Below are 20483 nucleotides of genomic sequence, written 5' to 3' on the forward strand. Positions count from 1 at the left end.
CATGCTTGTGATAAATGCAAGTAACTTTGGTATTATATACATTGTTACAAAGACTGTAGAGATCTAGATGGAGGAAGTCTGACTTCAAGATGCCTTTCTCCACCAAAGTCCTTATGAGATCATCAAATTGGATGAATCTTGATGCAGTCTTCAGTATTAATCCTTTCTAAGTGGTTATCTGATAAGAACAATATAATAATGAAATCAAACATAAATACCTGGATTAAACGCTGTGGCCTGGAAGCTCCAATTGCAACAAAGGTACAATATCAGTGGCCATCCGGATCAGCAATAATATTGAACCACTTATGTAACCCACAAAATACTTCATAACTCTGACAACTATACCTTTGCAGAAACATCATTCAAACATTTCCATTGTGTTCTTTTTGTCATTACTCAATTTGTGGATTATTCACCAAAGCTACAGCATATCTTTATTTCAAGATAGGATTATGAGAGACTGTGAATATGTAGTTGGTTGATTTATATTCTGAAACACCATATATGGTCTGTTTTCTTTGGTTCATTGCAAAAAATCTTCAACTTCTGCTGGAAGGCAGATGAGCTATGCCAGTTTTTAAATAGATTTTTTTTCAATCTTAAGGTTAATTGTACTGTTACAAACATGAACCATTCTTAGCTATAGAGTCACAAAGCACAGAAACAGACCCTTCGGTTCAACTGGTCTATGCCAAACATAATCTCAAACTAAACTAGTCTCATCTGCCTGCTTATGCCCCATACCCATCCAAATCTTCTCTATTCATGTAGTTATCCAAATGTCTTTTAAACATTGAATTGTACCCACATCCACCACTTCCTTATTCTACACGTGAACCATCCTATATAGACAAAATAACTTGGCCCTCATGATTTCTTCTAAATCTCTTTCCTCTCACTTCAAAAACATGTCCCCTCATCTTGAAATTTTCCCTCCTAGAGAAAAGACAACTACCATGAACTGTATCTCTACCCCTCATTATTTGATAAACTTCTCAACCTCTACATTCCTTTGAAAAAAGTCCCAGCCTATCGAGCCTTTCGTTATAACTGAAACTTTCCATACCCAGCAACATCCTGGTAAATTTCTTCTGAATCCTCTCCAGCTTAATAATATCCTTCCTATTACTGGGTGACTAGAACTGGATACAGTATTCCAGAAGATGCCTGACCAGTGTCCTGTGCAACGTCTACATGACTTCCCCACTCTTATACTCGAAGGGCTGAGTAATGAAGGCAAGTGTGTCAAATGCCTTTTTAACCACCCTGTCTATATTTGATACAAACTTCATAAACTTGCGCACATGAACCCCTACGTTCCTCTATTGTACAGCAATACCCCAGTACCAAAATGCAAAATCACGTTTATCCTGATTGAACTCCATTTTTCAGCCCATTGACCCATTTGATCAAGATTGGTGGAATGTTTATTGATGTTTTTTCACCCTTTCATGCTCATTTGCCCCTTTAGGGTCTCCTGCTGCCTCTTTAACTGACATTCTTGTTTCAGGACAATTATCCTCTGTCACACTGGGAGGTCCCAGTTCGTTAATGTTGTGACCCCTTCTGTATTTGCTTTGGCTCCTGATCCAGGAAACTAAGTTGGTTTGCGGTGGTTACAGTGGAGCAATTTGGCAGAACAAAACTATCAGCAATGTGTAATGCATGAGTGAGAACTTATTTGCCAATTATTTTAACAAAGGCATTACTCCATTAGAAAACTATGCCTGACACTCATTGCAATAATGATAAATAACAATGTCGCACTTTACGGTTTGGATTGATAAACTCTAGCTTGTGTTCTAATGTATATAAAGCTAATGAATTGACTTTACCAAAGTTTTAACAATGATGTTTTCCTAATTTTATACCTAGAATATCCAGCGTTTTGATGGGACCAAGCGCTGTGGGAAAGATGACACAGATCCATCATCCTCAGCACTGAAATATCCCAGCATTCCAGTGGAAAGTGCTCGGAGCATCAATGTCAAGAGTGACAGTTCAGTAGTCCATTGTGATTATTGGCATATATGTATGGATGGATATGCCTGTTGTAAAGTGCAAACTGGAGGCTGGAGTTGCTGCCCACGACCTCAGGTAGGGGTTCCAAACTGTATCACTGAAATATAAATACTGCCCTTTTTAAATTCAAATTACTTTCTAAATATGGAGATACTACCTTGCATGCATGTGAGCACTCACAACAAGACATGCACACACATTTGTAAAATATTAAAATTAGCCAATATTTACCAACAATCTAGAATCCTCTTGGCATCTATCTGATCCATTTACAGATCATTTAGGAAGGACAGATCTACATTGCAGAGCACACTGAAAGCTAGCATTAAAAGTCTCCTACAAGAACATTCTGTGTTCAAGGAAATGTACCCACCTTACAGATTGGACCAGGTTGCATTACAGGGCATCTAGCTACTTCTTTTCGTGTCCATTCAGTTCGTGACTACCTGCAATCTCGTGACATCCTTGACTTGCCTTGCCCTGCCAACTAGCATCGTCCTATGACCAGGCTTACTGGTTTGCCTTACTGGTCAGCATATCTCTTTTAAGGGGACATACATCTTGTTGCACAGCAGGCTATGATGTCAATCTCACACCTGCATCATGTACCAGTAGCTTACATGGGAAACACCTGCATATACAGCAAGCGAGCAGCTGTGGTTAAGTCGTGGGGTGTCGACTCACCATAATTCATGCAGGCACCAATCAATAAGTGGTGAATGCAACATCCCGTATTCCCAATTCCTCCACCTCCACCGTATCTGCTCCCAGGAGGACCAGTTCCACCACAGAACACACCAGATGGTCTCCTCCTTTAGACACCGCAATTTCCCTTCCCACGTGGTTAAAGATGCCCTCCAACGCATCTTGTCCACATCCCAAACCTCCACCCTCAGACCCCACCCCTCCAACCATAACAAGGACAGAATGTCCCTGGTGCTCACCTTCCACCCTACAAACCTTCACATAAACCAAATCATCTGCCAACATTTCCGCCACCTCCAAAAAGACCCCACCACCAGGGATATATTTCCCTCCCACCACTTTCCACCTTCCACAAAGACCGTTCCCTCCGTGACTACCTGGTCAGGTCCATGCTCCCCTACAACCCACCCTCCCATCCTGGCACTTTCCCCTGACACCGCAGGAACTGTAAAATCTGTGCCCACACCTCCTCCCTCACCTCTATCCATGGTCCTAAAGGAGCCTTCCACATCCATCAATATTTTACCTGCACATCCACTAATATCATTTATTGTATCTGTTGCTCCCGATGCGGTCTCCTCTACATTGGGGAGACTGGACACCTCCTAGCAGAGCACTTTAGGGAACATCTCTGGGACACACGCACCAATCAACCACACCGCTCCGTGGCCCAACATTTCAACTCCCCCTCCCACTCTGCCGAGGACATGGAGGTGCTGGGCCTCCTTCACCGTCGCTCCCTCACCACCAGACGCCTGGAGGAAGAACGCCTCATCTTCCGCCTCGGAACACTTCAACCCTAGGGCATCAATGTGGACTTCAACAGTTTCCTCATTTCCCCTTCCCCCACCTCACCCTTGTTCCAAACTTCCAGCTCAGCACTGTCCCCATGACTTTTCCAGATTTGTTCTACCTGCCTGTCTCCTTTTACACCTATCCACTCCACCCTCTCCTCCCTGACCTATTACCTTCATCCCCTCCCCCACTCACCCATTGTACTCTATGCTACTTTCTCCCCACCCCCACCCTTCTCTAGCTTATCTCTCCACGCTTCAGGCTCACTGCCTTTATTCCTGATGAAGGGCTTTTGCCCAAAACATCGATTTCGCTGCTCCATGGATGCTGACTGAATTGCTGTGCTCTTCCAGCACCACTAATCCAGAAACATAAAATAGCAAGTCAAAGCAGCCTCTGATGTTGCTGTAAGTGATACCACTAACACAGAAAGAAGACTCTGGAACATAGTCATGAAGATTGGGGGCTGCAGGTTGGGAGAATTATTGTTATGGGGGGGGGGGGGCAACTGTATTTGTAAGAGAAGATCCAGTAAAGCAGGGATATATGGTGGGAATGGGGTAATGGAGGAGTGGGAGGTTGTCCATGATCAGGAGCTTAGCTTCATGGCAGATACGATATATTATGCTGACACCAGGCGTGGTCGTCTTCATATAGGAGGGGCTGAAGCGAGAAAGGTGGTAAGGTGCAGGATCATGTCAATAGGTTGGATGGGGACCTAGGAAGGTGAAGCTGATTGGATTTGTGTGAAGTTTGTCAAAACGGGATCCGGATGTTCAGGGCCTCACCAAAACGTGACAACAACCACATTGCTGTGTTGCTGCAGATCTGAGCTCCGACTTAGGATAGACCAGGTAAGGACAGCAGTTTGACTTCTCTAAAGGACATCAGTGAATCAACAGTGTGTTTATGGCAATGGTTTCATTGGACTTTTAATTCCAGATTTTAACTGAACTGAAGACTTTGTGCTTCTAGTGGAAAGACAACATTTAAATAATTTTACTGTTCAAACCTAAATCAAATGAATAACTCTTTCCATGGATTACAGATTAAGAGCAATCAATTGGCGATAGGGAATTATGATTTTTTTTATGCTTATTCACTGCTCATTTATTATTGTCATCTTTTGGGTTAATTCAACTTCAATGAATATTGTGAAATTTGTTGGTTCTTTCTTTGACCCTTGCAAATAGAATTCTTGACTTCAAAGCAGGTTTATTAGAGATCGTACATGGTGCTTGAGTATCACATTCACAATCTTTTGTTTTTCACCATACAAGATGGATTTTGAACTTTCTGCTGGCACGAGACAGCTATCCCCAATGCTAGTTGAAAATGCATCAAATAGTTTTTACCAGTTTTACTTGACGACACCATGATTATCATTGAGCATTTTTGCCAATGGAGACATATTTATTGGATCCTTCCACTGTAATGCACAGCATTAAATTATTCTGTGTTAGCTGATTCATCTGAATATGATAACTATTCTGTTTTAGGTCACAGCTGACTGTGTAAAGCTCCGACTGTCTCTCTGGATGACACTGCTGTGACAATACCATTAAATCTTCCTGTCCTCCACTGGGAGGCCCCTCTTGCTACTGTCAATTCTGATGGAAACCCATGTGGATTTAATGACTTGCAAGCCACAGAATTGGGTTGGGTTGCAGTGGTGGTAGTGGAGATTTTGGCAGCACAAAAGTATCATAGCAACATAATCAACTCAGTTATAAATTAGGCCACTAGCCCTTTCAATAGTTGCATGGCAATATCACAGGATAATTTAAGTGTTTGAAATACATTTTTAAGCATTAATTCATGGTTTAAATATGTAATACTGAATTGAACTTACAAAATGTTAACTGTTATTTCTTGGTTTATATTTAGACTGTCTGTTGTTACGGTGGGACAATGTGCTGCCCACAAGGTGATACCAATCCATCATCCTCAGCACTGAAATATCATAGTGTTTCAGTGGAAAACCAGACATTTGAAATGGAAAGTGCTTTGAGCAGTGGTGTAAACAGTGACAACTCAAAAGTCTATTGTGACTATACACATTACTGTGCGAATGAATATACCTGTTGTAAAACGCCGAGCGGAGGTTGGAGTTGCTGCCCACAACCTCAGGTAGGGGTTACAAATTGTATCACTGAAATATAAATGCTGCCCTTTTTTAAATTCAAATTACTTCCACAATATGAAGATACTATCTTGCATGCATGTGAGCACTCACAACAAGACAGGTACACATATTTGTAAAATATTAAAACACTTTAAATGCTTTCTTGCTACTTAACAAATTGTAGGTATAGTGGAGTTAAAGTTTCACAAATTACTTGCTGAGAGCATATAAACAATGTGAGGAATTTTATGGAGTTAGCCAGTGATCAAGTTGAAGATTTCCCTTAATACACACCCCCCACATCCCTTTTCAGCGTTATATTTTCTACCTGGTTCCACAGCGTTCCAGATTACAAGACTGCAAGGCAGAATTTTGTGATAAGCTTGATGAATGTTAATTGATTATTTTGTCTCTTTGGCTGGCGTACAATGTTAAAATCAAGATGGACCTGTTGCACAAAAACAAAGAGTGCAGATGCTAGAATTTAGAAATAAAAGCAAAAAAATGCAGCAAGTACTCACCAAACCTCAGATGACAGCTGAGGGGAGAGAAAAGAATTAACCACTGAAATCTTATAGGCTCTTGAATGACATGAGATTTGGCCAGAAATGAAGCAGAATTGCACTATGTCCAGCAAGGTCTATTTGATGGCGGGAGCAACGTATTGCATCTTTTAACTAAGTTCCAGCTGTCAAGTAAGATTCCTGCAGGAAATGATGAGTTGCCTGGTAAAGATGATTATTACTTTTTGGGATCTTATTAACAGCGCATCTTGCCTCATTAATATACAGTTTCCTGTCCTGCCAACTGCATCGAACAAACTAGACACAGAAAGTTCTTGCCTTAGAAGTCAGAGGGGTACTTGGCACAAAAACAATTATTTGGTTGTTGTACGCCAGGCATCTTAACTCAAAGTCATTACTGCAGGAGATCCTCAGGGTAAAGTCCTATTCCCAAATGCTTCCAGCTGCTCCATAAATGACCATGCCTGCATCATAAGGCCAGAAGTGGGAATGTTCATTGACAATTACATGATGTTCAGCATCAGTCATGACCTTTCAGATATTGAAGTGTGTGAAGTATGCACTGAATAATATTCAGGCTTGGGCTGATGTGTGTAGTGAATTTGACTCACTATTTAAGTATAAGGTAATGACCATACGTGACAAGAGAGAATATGAACATGGTCCCTCAATATTCAATGGCATTACCATTGCTGAATCCAACCTCCCCACACCCCCTCCCACCATGAACACACATAATTAACATAATGAGCGTTACCATTGACTAGAAACTCAACAAGCACAGCCATGTAAATACAGTAGCCAAAAGGGCAGTCAGAGGTAAAGTAACCAGTATGTGTAACTCCCTTCCTGACTTCTGAATGTCTACCTTCTGCAAGGCATATCAGAATATGATGAAATATTGTCCATTTGCCTGAATGGTGCAGCTCCAAAAACATTCAAGAAGCTCAATACCTACCTGGAGCTTGCTTGCTTGGCCCTTCATTCATCACTTTCAACATTCACTCCCCCACCATGGGCACACTTGCAGCAGTGTGTATCTACAATGTGCACTGCTATGCTTAACAAGGTTCCTTTAATCCTTCTAAAGGCTCCTCCCATGAAGTCATCCAGCTGGAAGGATAAGGACAGCAGATGTATGGCAACATCACCCCCTACAAGCTCCCCTCATACAAGCCATACACCATCCTGAACTGAAACTCTATTGCCATTTCTTCACTGTCATTAGGTCAAACTTCTAGAAGTCCTTACCTAACAGCACTGGAAGGACTATAGAGGCTTGAGAAGGCAGCTCACCACCACTACTTCCAAGGCAATTTAGTCTGGAATGTAATGGCTTATCCAGTGATGCTTGTATCCCATTTAGTGAATAGAAAATCTCTTGAGACTGTCCATTGTTCCACTGTAACAATGTGCTGCCTGCATGACTACACAGATGGTTTTCATTTGTCATTCATGCCACTGAAATATTCCAAAATACCAGTTTAAAGGAAGAGGTTTGAACTGAGGACAGCTCTGAGTACCAGTATTTGGAAGTACAGCTGGATTGTCTAAAGATGATGTACAATACTGTCAAAATGGATTTATCTGCTGTAGGTCATGCAGTGAGAAGGAACTGTTATCCACCTCCAAGGATAGGTTATTACAATCTGTAAAACTGAAATGTAAATGATGTTTTTACATTTATGTTTTATTATGTTATGCATAACTGCACGGTGGAAGGGAATTAACTTCCCATTACATTTCCCTCTTAAGGGGATTTTGCAATTTTCTTGCTTCAAAAGCAGAATACTGGAGAAAGCGGAAAATATAAAACTACTGATTTACCTGTTATTTGCAAAGATTTATTCTGATACAGAATGGTTATCTCATCCAGGCCATTAGTATGAATCACTTCAAGCTACATTTAATCTGAATGGATTTCCTTGCAGTTCATTAAATATACCTTCATAGTCTGCAAAAGGAATGGAGAATAGAGATAATGCAGTAGCTTGCTATAATTATTTAATGCATGGCCCTGACTACCAACAATACTTGTAGAAGCTCATATGATCAATGGTTTCAAACAGAAATTGGATGAACACTTGAAAGAAATAAACTTGCAGGGCTACAGGATAAAGTTGTGAAATTGTAATGTCACAGAGTATCAGCATGGGTTAAGTGATTTTTTTTTTGTTTCCTTACTTCCCCTTTCCATAATGTTTTTCCAAAGAGTAATCAAATGAAAATGTAATGCTTTAATGATAAAATAGTTACTTTGGTCTTTATTGTCAATTAGGCTGTTTGTTGTAAAGATGGTGTCCACTGCTGTCCTCATGGCACCAGATGTGACCTTCAGAGGTCAAAGTGTATAAAGGATAGCGCCGGTATACCATGGCTCATGAAGGAACCTGCAATGATTCGGTCAGAAGCTCTGCAGAACAGCCTCAGTGGTGATGGCTCAGTCGTCTATTGTGATGACACACATGTTTGTAAAGCTGGAAGTACATGCTGTAAGGTGAAGAACGGACAATGGGGATGCTGTCCATATCCGAATGTAAGTCACAATTGATGCATGGACTGTGAATTTGTTAAAACAATACTTGTTTATCTCAGACATTTGAATTTGAGAAATCATTCTGTGTCCACAAGATGAAAAGCAGTTTAGAAGAATACTACTATTGCTATGCAAGAAGTGTACAAAATTCTGACTTATTATTATATATTATATTTATATAATTATTACAAATATTTCATACAAAGAGTCTAAGATGAATTCCAATTTGTACTTATGAAAATGTTTTCAATGATTTGGAAGTGTTGCAGACCAATTTACCCACTTGTCACATATGTGAAACAGTTTTATTAAATAAAAAACAAAAACAAATGTGGACAAACATATTTCAGAGAGCTGAAATATATATATTAAAAAAAGGTACTCAAGAAACTCTCATCCCTCAACTTCAGAACAGAAGTTCTGAAGAAGAAACATATTGGACTTGAAACATTATGTGGAATCTTATAGGTGTGTGAGCAATGTGGCCAATGTATGGCAGAATTGGGCAATGAATGAGGCAAGGCCCACTTCAACAATGAGATCATCTCATTACATTTTTTACGTACTTCACAAGTGGCACGGCAAAATAATTGCTAAGCAGTGACAAAGTACCATTTGATTAGATTCCCTACAGTGTGGGAGCAGGCCCTTCAGCCCAACAAGTCCACACCGACCCTCTGAAGAGAAACCCACACCCCTATACTTACCCCTGACTATACACCTAGCACTACGGACAATTTAGCATGGCCAATTTAATGGTTATTATTACTTCTTAAGTTCCTTAATGCCATAACTTAGAATCCATGGAGGTCTTATTGGGCAAAGCAGACCATTTGACCCATAGCATCTGCACCAGCTCTTCAAATAAGTGTCATTACCTAATTCCAATCTTGTGCTTTTCCCCCATACACCTGCACATTGTTTTCTTTCCAAATAATTGTCTATTGCCCTCTTCAATGCTTCACTTAAACCAGCCTCCACCATTGACATTGCATTCCATATCCTAATTACTTGCCAAGTGAAAAGGTTTTTTTTGGCATATCACCTTTGCCTCATTTGTAAATCACTAACTATGTGCCCTGTCTCTTTTGATCTTTATACAAGTGGGAATAGTTTCTCCCTATCTGTTCTATCCAGTCCAATCACAATTTTGAAAACCCCAACAAGGTCTCCTCTTCGATTTAATGTAGGAGCAAGTTACTGTATATGCTGGAAGCTGTACTGAAAAAGACTTCTTCATTTGAGGGTGAAAAGTCCCAACTTTTTCAATGTATTCTCTTATCTGAAATTTCTTAGTCTCAAAGCCATGATTGTAAACTGCTTCTGCACTTTCTCCAATACATTCACATTCTTCCTAGAATTATAACATATATGAGGCAAATGTACAACTATATAATACTCACCTCATTAATATTCAGGTTCTCACCTTAAACTTGCCAAACATGCTAGATGTTGGGAAACCCAACAAAAATCAGAATGTGTACCTGTGACATTCAGCACACTATTTGCTCTGAATGGCTTCAAAGTTGGAAACCAGGCATTAACATCTCAGGACATGCTCCATGGGTACCAGTCACAATCATCCCAATATATGACATCTTCTACAAGCCCTTCCAAAGTACATTTCTGATTTACTTACAGGATGCTTCTGCACTTAGAATCAGAGAGGTCTACAGCATGGAAACAGACTCTTTGGTCCAACTTGTCCATGCTGACAGATATCCTAAATTAATGTAGTCCCACCTGCCAACATTTATCCAATATTCTTCCAAACCCTTCCTATTCATATACCCATCCAAATGCCTTTTTAAAAGTTGTAATTGCACCAGCCTCCATCATTTCCTCTGGCAGCTCATTCCATGTACCCACCTCCCTCTGTGTGAAAAGGATGCCCTTAGGTCCCTTTTAAATCTTTCTCATCTAACCTTAAACCTATGCCCTCTAATTTAGGACTCCCCCATCCCAGGGAAAAGACATTGACTATTCACCCTTATAAATCTCCATAAGGTCACCCCTCAGCCTCTGATGCTCTGGGAAAACCCCAGTCTATTCAACCTTTCCCTATATCTCAAACCCTCCAACCCTGGCAACATTCTTGTAACTCTTTTCTGAACCCTTTCAAGTTTAACAACATCCTGCCGAATAGCAAGGAGACCAGGACTGAATGCAGTATTCCAAAAGTAACCCAACCAATGTTCTATATAGCTGCTACATGACCTCCCAATTCCTATACTCAATGCACTGATGTTAGTATGTCACTCCTATTTGTCAGCGCCACTTTATGCAATATTCTTTTATGCATAATCTTGTCAAATGCCTTCTGGAAATCCAAGTACAGTACATTTACGGTTTCACCTCTATCCACAGTGCATGATATTTCTTCAAAGAATGCTAATAAATTGATTAAACATGATTTCCCTTTCACAAAACCATGCTGACTCTTCTCAATATCTCAACTTTTTCCAAGCGCTATTGCAAGTTGTAATCTTTATGATCAATTCAAACATCTTCTTTGTGACATATATCATCTTAGCTGTTTCTTGCCTCCTGTCCTTTTATTAATAAAGAAGTTAAATTTGCTGCTTTCCAGTCTCACCTTTCCAGAACTTAACAAATTGAATTTTGGAAAATTGAAACACTAATGCACCTCCTATTTTTTAGCCAAACCCTTAAAGATGCAGTTCACCTGGACTCAAAGACTTATCAACTTACAGCTCGTCAGTTTGGTCAGCACCACTTTCCTACTGATTATAAACTTTTCCAAGATAACCTCTTCCTTCAACCTTCTAATTTATAAGAATCTTAATCTTTGTAATCTCTTTAATCAAGATAGACAAAAAGTGTTTATTTATAACAGACACCATTTCTTTATTACCTACTATTCACTCCCCATGGTCACCTGCTTGAGGATCAACAGTAATGAACTTGCTCTTTTCTAGAAACTTGTAAAATTACTTGTTGCTTTAACCCCATTTCTAGCTAGCTTCCTCTCATGCTCAAAATTCGTTCTTCCAATTAACCTTTTAATCGTTCTCTGCCTTTCTTTGTATTCTGACCAATCGTCTGACCTGCCACTGACATTTGCCCAGTTATATGCTTTTCCCTTAGGTTTGATGCTTTTATCTGTTTACCGCATTTAGAACTTTTCTTGACGTAGGAATGTAATTAGTCTGATTACACTGAAGGATCTTTTCAAAATGTCTGCATTTCTTTGTTGACATGGCTCCTAGCCTAATATTCCGATTCTCTTTAAATTGAGCAGAATCAACATGTATTTCTGGAAGAAAATTCCTGTTTGGCAAAACTGTTAGAGCTTGTACAGGCTATAACCAGCAGCTAGATATGAACTACTAGTGGATGCTGCATTTGTGGATTTTCAAAAAGCTTTCACAAGGAATTATACAAGAGGTTATTGCATAAAATGAAGGCCCTTTGGCCTAATATATTAGAATGGATGAGGATTGATTAATGGACAGAAAAAAAGGGGAGGAACGGATTAGTCCTTTTCAGAATGAGAAAGTGAAACTATCAAATCCCACTAGGATCAGTGCTCAAGCCTTAACTGTTTCAAATCAATATCAATCACCGATGCAGAAACTGAGAGGTTTGCTGACAATATAAAGTCATATGGGAAAGTAAATGGTGAGAATACACAGACTACAAAGTGAGAGACAAAGGTTAAATGGTTGGGCAATGTCGTAGAAATAATTTGAAGTGTGAAAATCCACTTTAATAGGTAAAATTAAAAAAGCAGTACGATTTTAAATGACGAAAGACTTGGAACATTTTTGATTATCGATATTTCCTAGGGAGCTGTGTGGCCACAGAGTAACCCAGTCATGCCTGCACAGGTCACCCATAAGTCAACCCTTTTAACTTACGTCTGCCTCACTACACAAAAAAAAGGCCCACATGCGTAAACAATTTGCACATGCACAAAAATAAAGTTAGAGGGTAGGTTAGATGTGAGTGTCCTTGTCCACAAAGTGCTGAAAGTAAACACCGAAGTACAACAAACAAGAAGGAAACAAATTGTATGTTAGCTTAAAGAAGTCTTGCTAAAATTATACAGGTTGTTGTCGATACCATATATGGAGTACTCTCTACAGTGTTGAATTTTTTTATCTAAAAGGGTATAATTGTCTCAGAAGGAATACAATGTAGGTTCCTGGGATAGCTAGACTAGATCCATTTTCTCGCGTTTAGAACAATGCATGGTGGCAATCTCACTGAGGTACATAAAATCCATAAGGGTCACAGCAAGGTAATTGCCTGGATGTTGGAAAATTTAGAACTGTAGGTCGCAGATTCAGTATAGAGGATCAGCTGGAGAAGGGGGATTTCTTCAAAGATTTGCAAACCGTTTGAATTATTTCATATTTCAAAGTGAATCAGGTAATGTGGGTTATGCCCGGTTAAGCAGAGTTGAGATAAAACCTCAGCTATGATTTCAATGAATGGCAGGGATGGCTCCGAGAGCCAAATAGCCACAGTTCCTCCTCATTCATATGATCTTATGAGGTAAAAAATTCTAGAATATTAAGTATCTCTTAATTTTACATGTTATTAAATCTAAATAATGGATGGTATCTATTTGCCTGTTAGGGATACTATATGTGGAATATTCTGGAGAATGTTGAACTCCTTATCCAAAGTTGGCTCCAGAACAAACATTTAAACCCAGCTCATTTGTCTAAAAACATCTGACTCTTGTGCACATATCATTGAACTATTTCTTTTTATTTCCATTTACACATTACCTGAATAATAGTGCTATGTATGTATCACTCTGTAAGTGATGAAGAATGACATCAGTCCTAGCCTCTGTAAAAACTTTTTTTAAGCCATTATTCTACAGATACCATCATGATTTTTTTTTTCCCCTGTCCCCTTTATGGAACATTTGTAGTAAATTTAAGATTGCTGCTCACCTGTCTGCACATGGATAGGTGAAATATAGCAATTGTACAGGTTTTAGAATTCCCAATAAATGAGTCTTTCAATACCAGTGTAAGTTTTCAGCAGCCATCATTGTAATGCTGCAGCAAGGACACTTTGTACTCAGGGACACTTGCCCAGCTCATAGACTGGACCAGGTTGCTTCACTTGTTTGTTACAGTGCTCACTTACCCTCCGCATATCTGGATGTTAACAGCATTCCTGCATTGTATTGCCTTGCCTTGGCATTTTGCACTTTAACCCTCAGCCAGTGATACCAGGCCATATTACTGCTGTCTTGCCTTTCTGTTTAGTGTAGACTCAAAGCCCAGAAGCTTGTCATAGGGTTATCAGTCAATACAAGAGGATAACCTTCCCTCGAAGTCTCAGCACAGTGAGTCAAGGCTTGCCTCTAATACGAGTCTTGCTCTGGGCGGTCAGAAAGGGTGAGGAGCTGAATGACGGGCATCACGCCACCTGACGACTCTTTCTACACTATTGTGGGCTGTTCTCCTGGAATGAGAGCGAGGAGTTATTACAGGAATTGAAAGTAGATAACACAGCTACTTTTGGTGAAGGTGGAGAAGTATCCTGAGCAAGTGAGTAGGCAGCTCCTGGATAGTGTTGCTGTGGGTTGTGTTGGATGAGAATGAGCAGAAAATATGTCGCAGGCATTTTGAGAGTGGTGGTGAAACTTGATAAAAAATGGGTACAGTAGAAGAGTGTGTGTGTGTGTGTGTGTGTGTGTGTCATCAGAGAGAAAGTGTTGGCATTTAGCTTGATGGAGAGGAGAAGGACATTGATTACTGTCATGGAAATTAAATCGACTTGACTCAACTATTAGCAAGAGCAAAGAAAGGAGCTTTATTGTTACCTCTGCAGAAGTGACCCCAGTACACAAATGCTAGATGCCTTCATGTAAAGGAGTGCCTTAACATGGTACAGACACTTGCTTTATTCTGTTTCTTATCACACTCTCAAGGGTGAATCCCCTGGTCTTAGACAGAACAGTTCTTTAGCTTTCGCTGAGTTCGGCTATCGCAAGGTCAAGTTGAATGTTTACAGAATTCAAACAGAGATAAGCTGACCACAGGCCTTCATCAAAGTATTGTTTAACTTATACAGCATTAAGTTAAAGAAAAGCATTCTCTTTCAAATTTCACAGTAAATGGATAATTAATTTCATCGTAAATGGATAATTTTCCATTACAACTACCATCCTGCAGTTAACACATTTATCAAGACAGCTGAGATTGCACTGACCTGGGTCAACCTTGGACCAGGCTGACACAATCTCTACTGCAGGCCCTGAGAGAAACGGAAGTTCTGCAATGGCACCACCCCTGTCCAACAGCACCTTAGAGACCCCACCTGCAAAGCAGGGCACCCATTTTCCCCTCTGTCTGCCATGTTCAGGGCAAATGTAAAGTACTATGCAGGGCTCTTTGTGCTTGTCCCAGTATGCAACAGTTTTTTAAAGATGGCATGAGCACAAGGGATGCTGGTGAATTTCACGATATCTGCTAAGTGGGAAGGGGGGGTTGCTAGGACGGGGCAGAAATCAGAGTTGAGAGATGGGAATTGGGTTCAGACGATAGGGTGAGAGAACTCAAAAGGACTCACGGCAACAAAGCCTCCCAAAAACTTGATGCAATTCGGACTTAGCCAAAAAGAATTCAGCCAATTAACTGATTGCTCTTCACACTTGCTGCTAGACCTGCTAAATTTCTCCATCACTTCGTTTCTGTTCCCAAAACTGCAAGTGTATTGACTGTAAATGTAACACCTTTACATTGCAGAATCAGTAAATTTATACGTTTTCTTGAATGTTTTTGCTCAAATGTAATTTTGTCCCATTGCTGTTTGCTGCATTTCCTTTTCAGGCTCACTGCTGCTGGGATGAGAAACACTGCTGTCCGAAACATCACTTTTGTGATATGAAGCATCAACGCTGCTGGAAGATCTTTCCTTCATACAACTGGATGCAGCTCTCCTCGAGCAAAACACCTGAAGATTCTGAAAATCTTTAAAGCTGCCCTGCATCTATCATAGTACTGAGGTTAAGATTACAAAAACGGCATAGTTTTATTCTGCATTGCAGCTATAGGTAGAAATAGCTTTGCCATCTTGGTTTCTATTTGGTGGAGCTGAAAATGTGCTGCTGGAAAAGCGCAGCAGGTCAGGCAGCATCCAAGGAGCAGGAGAATCGACGTTTCGGGCATGAGCCCTTCTGCAGGAATCAGATTCCTGAAGAAGGGCTCATGTCCGAAACGTCGATTCTCCTGCACCTTGGATGCTGCCTGACCTGCTGCGCTTTTCCAGCAATACATTTTCAGCTCTGATCTCCAGCATCTGCAGTCCTCACTTTCTCCTTCTATTTGGAGGATACTTTCAATAATCACTTTTGGCTACTTTTGAAAAAAATTACCAGATTTGTCCATTTGGCATAATTTTTATAAGAGATTATTGTCAAATATTATTGTTTTTGTTGTCCAGTAAATCTTCGTTGAGTTTTAGCACATACATGTATCTTAGTTAGTTGCTACTAAACAAGTATCAAGAATATGGCAAGGAGATTTAATTATGTTGATTGTAAATTAATAAAAAAACCATCATTTTTGGTGATTTCAATGTTCCAGCTCTATTCTGACTCATTCACAGTGTACATAAATTATTACATTATTAAGTCACCAATGAGAGATTAAAACCATTCAAAGAAATGACATAGCATCAGGGTAACAGCACAGAAACCACCTACCACCATCTCCACCAATGTTTTTCTTCATGGATCCATTTAAAATCATGTTTCTCACTATCTTTTTTAATGCCCCAGCATTTTAAATCAACTATTAAAGAAACATCGACCATAAAGTTATCTTGGAGCTGATTCTGTTCCCAGATTGTAACTTTGTGCAGCAGAACCTTGGTTGGATTTTGTAGGAGTGAGGATTGATAATTAAGTATCAATGCTCTAAAATTGACTATGTATTGTTATCACAGCAACCCCCTTCTCCGCTATAGCTGGCAAGAGTTGAAGTCAGAGCAAATTTCAACTTTCTATTCCTGTTCTGCCATTTGAAACCCCACAAAAAAACTTAGATCTTATTTAAATAGGTGTAACTGGATTTTGAACAGTAACATGGATGGAATTTAGATGTGAACAACGGAGGTATGGTTAGTAAGTTTGCAAATGACACCAAATTTGGAGGTGTAGTGGAACAACGAAGAAGATTATCTCAGAGTACAATGAGACCTTGATCAGATGGGCCAATGGGCCAAGGAGTGGCAGATGGAGTTTAATTTAGATAAATGTGAAGTGCTGCATTTTGGAAAGGTAAATCAGAGCAGGACCTATACACTTGTTAAAATTTTTTCATTAAAAAGGATTTTGAATTTTTTACAAAATTATGAATTTACTACAAAATGTAACAATCTTATAGTATAATTACAGAAACAATTACCACTCTATTTCACAAACAAATGAGAGAAAAACAATCTACCCATACAACAGTTCAATTAATAATTAAACCACAGTAAATTAGATTGAACTAAGTTAAAATACAGCACTCAGCGCACCCCACCTAAGCTCCCCATCACCAGGACCGTCAGTTAACATACCCATATTTATTTTGGGATTCATCCTCTCAGGGGCCTGACAAGTCTGCGTCCATAGAGTTCAAAAAGGGCCACCATGTCCTATAAAAAATTCCATTTTCTGGTGCACCATACTTGTAAGGGGGCTAGGGGGATATGTTGCTGAAAATGTGTTGCTGGAAAAGTGCAGCAGGTCAGGCAGCATCCAAGGAACAGGAAATTCGACGTTTCGGGCATAAGCCCTTCATCAGGAAGGGCTTATGCCCAATACGTCGAATTTCCTGTTCCTTGGATGCTGCCTGACCTGCTGCGCTTTTCCAGCAACACATTTTCAGCTCTGATACTCCAGCATCTGCAGACCTCACTTTCCCCTAGGGGGATATGTTCCATAACTAACCTATGCCATCCCAAAAAGGACTTAATGGTAGGGTCCTGGGAAGTGTTGCGGAATGAAGAGTCCTTGGAGTGCCAGTTGATAGTTCCTTCAAGGTGGAGTCCATGTTGACAGGGTAGTGAAGAAAGCATTTCCTATGCTTGCCTTTATTGGTCAGTGCATTGAGTATAGGAGTAGTGGGGGGTGGGGGGTTCATGTTGTGGCTGTACAGGACATTGGTTATGCCACTTTTGGAATACTGCATGCAATTCTGGTCTCCCTGTTATAGGAAGAATATTGTGAAACTTAAAAGGGTTCAGAAAAGATTTACAAGCATGTTGCCAGGATTGCAGAGGTTGAAATATAGGGAGAGGCTGAATAGGCTTGGGTTGTTTTCCATGAAGAGTTGGAGGCTGAAGGCTGACCTTATAAAGATTTGCAAAATCATGAGGGGCATGGATAGGGTGAATCATCAACATCCTTTCTCCCGGATGGGGGAGTCTATAACGAGAGGGCATAGGTTTAAAGTGAGAGAGGAAAATTTGAAAAGGACCTAACGAGCAACTTTTCCATGCAGAGGTTTGATGTGTGTGTAGAATAAGTTGCCAGAGGAAGTGGTGGAGGCTGGTACAGTGACAACATTTAAAAGGCATCTGAATGGATATATGAAAATGACAAGTTTAGAGGGATACAGGCTTAATGCTAGCTAATGGGACTAATTTAATTTAGGATATCTGGTCAGCATGGACGAGTTGGAGCGAAGGAACTGTTTATTTTCTATGCTATACAGCTCTATGACTCAAATGTGATGGACAGCATTACTGCAGAAAAACAGAGTTGATGAGTACTGTGAAATGATTAACATATTTTTAAAAGCTAACTTTCTATAGTTCTGAATATTTTAGCTTCTATCTTCACCCAGAACATTCCAGTCTTTAATATGATCTCTAGAAGGAACGTTAAAGGTAGTTTTATTTGAGTGTTTGTTTCTTTCCAACTTGGGAGGCTGGGAAAGCCTTTTAATAGGGTAAGTTACTTTCACCGCCTAGTGGCTGCTGCTCCATAATGGAAATCCCAACTAAGAATACCGCAATCAATTGCAATGCAACTGCAGAAGTTTAGAAGTGAAAATCTCACCAGAGGGATCGCTGCAATTCTCACTTAAACTTGCTTCAAGGTCAGCAGTGAGAACCTTTACTTTGTCGTTAACCACCAGCTCCAATTCTCCAATAAGTTACAGCAGTGCAGCAGGAGCAACTCTGAGGGGGTTTTCCACCTGTGGATTCTGTTAAACAACATTTGTGATTGAGTTTCCATTTGGTAAAGTTTTTTTGAGAATTTAAAAACTCTTTGATTCTATTTCTGCTTATCTTAAATTTTTTTGTCCTCACATCACTTGGCAAAAGCAATCTCACACAATTTATCTTAACATAATGTATTTTAATCCTCAAAGATTGTTAACGGGTCACATTATCATCTTTCTAAATTCTCAGCTTAACTGAAAAATTTTCTCAAATCCTTCTTCATTTAAGTAACCATGATTATATGAAGTACATTTATGCTGCAATTAAGTCCTTCATGGAATGATGGGCTAAAATTAACAACAATTCATCAGCTGCAGCCTAGTCTTGCTGAAAATCAACATGGATTTCTTCAATTTGTATTCTAAAGCCTTGATTTTGCAGGAATTAGAATGGTGTTTACACCCAATTTTGATCATTTTAAATTGGCCAAAAGCATAAATATTTGCCGTGACAAACCACTGCCTGTCCACAAAATTATCTGCAAGTTTTTCATCCAAAATCACAGTGGGGGAAGGAACACCTGTTCAAATATAATCAGACAAACTTAAATAATTAAATACACTTCAAACATTTAATTTTCTAATGACAGAATTTCAACATATAACTGTCATCTATTTGTTGTGGTTCTGTTCGCCGAGCTGGGAATTTGTGTTGCAGACGTTTCGTCCCCTTTCTAGGTGACATCCTCAGTGCTTGGGAGCCTCCTGTGAAGCGCTTCTGTGTTGTTTCCTCCAGCATTTATAATGGTTTGTCTCTGCCGCTTCCGGTTGTCAGTTCCAGTTGTCTGCTGCAGTGGCCGGTATATAGGTCCAGGTCGATGTGTTTGTTGATAGAATCTGTGGATGAGTGCCATGCCTCTAGGAATTCCCTGGCTGTTCTCTGTTTGGCTTGTCCTATAATAGTAGTGTTGTCCCAGTCGAACTCATGTTGCCTGTCATCTGCATGTGTGGCTACTAAAAATAGCTGGTTGTGTCGTTTTGTGGCTAGTTGGTGTTCATGGATACAGATCGTTAGCTGTCTTCCTGTTTGTCCTATGTCTAGATTCACTAGAGAGGAAGGAAAGGACAACCAACTCCCATCCCTAGACATTATAGTACAGAGAACACCGAACGGAGAATTCACCACAAAGGTATACAGGAAAGCCACATACACAGATCAAGTCCTGAACTATGAAAGCAACCACCCCAACACACACAAAAGAAGTTGCATCAAGACACTATTCAAAAGGGCCACAACACACTGCAGCACACCAGAACTGCAAAAAGAGGAAGAAGAATACCTCTACAATGTATTCGTCAAAAACTGATAGCCCCGCGATTTCATCAACAGATGCCTAAGGGAAAGACAATGGAATGAGGACATGCCACAACCCAAAGGACTGGCCACATTACCATACATCAAGAACATTTCTGAACTGACAGCCAGACTACTACAACCACTAGGACTCATAACAGCACACAAACCAACAGCCACTCTCAGACAACAACTCACCAGAACGAAGGACCCGATACCCAGCATGAGGAAAACCAACATAGTGTACAAAATCCCATGCAAGGACTGCACA

General features: G+C 40.1%; 1 protein-coding gene across 1 annotated transcript in view; it reads left to right on the plus strand.

Moving 5' to 3' along the window:
• The window catches only part of grna.1 (granulin a, tandem duplicate 1), a 41834-nt gene extending 26006 nt beyond the window's left edge, over nt 1–15828 (plus strand). The window contains exons 3-6 of the mRNA XM_060825400.1: nt 1879–2100; nt 5413–5655; nt 8453–8710; nt 15532–15828. Coding sequence (XP_060681383.1) covers nt 1879–2100; nt 5413–5655; nt 8453–8710; nt 15532–15678 — 870 coding nt within the window. The 3' untranslated portion in view covers nt 15679–15828. The remainder of the gene's footprint in view (nt 1–1878; nt 2101–5412; nt 5656–8452; nt 8711–15531) is intronic.
• Nucleotides 15829–20483: the final 4655 nt, after the last annotated feature.

This window comes from Hemiscyllium ocellatum, chromosome 5 (genome assembly GCF_020745735.1).
Source record: "Hemiscyllium ocellatum isolate sHemOce1 chromosome 5, sHemOce1.pat.X.cur, whole genome shotgun sequence".
Lineage (NCBI taxonomy): Eukaryota > Metazoa > Chordata > Chondrichthyes > Orectolobiformes > Hemiscylliidae > Hemiscyllium > Hemiscyllium ocellatum.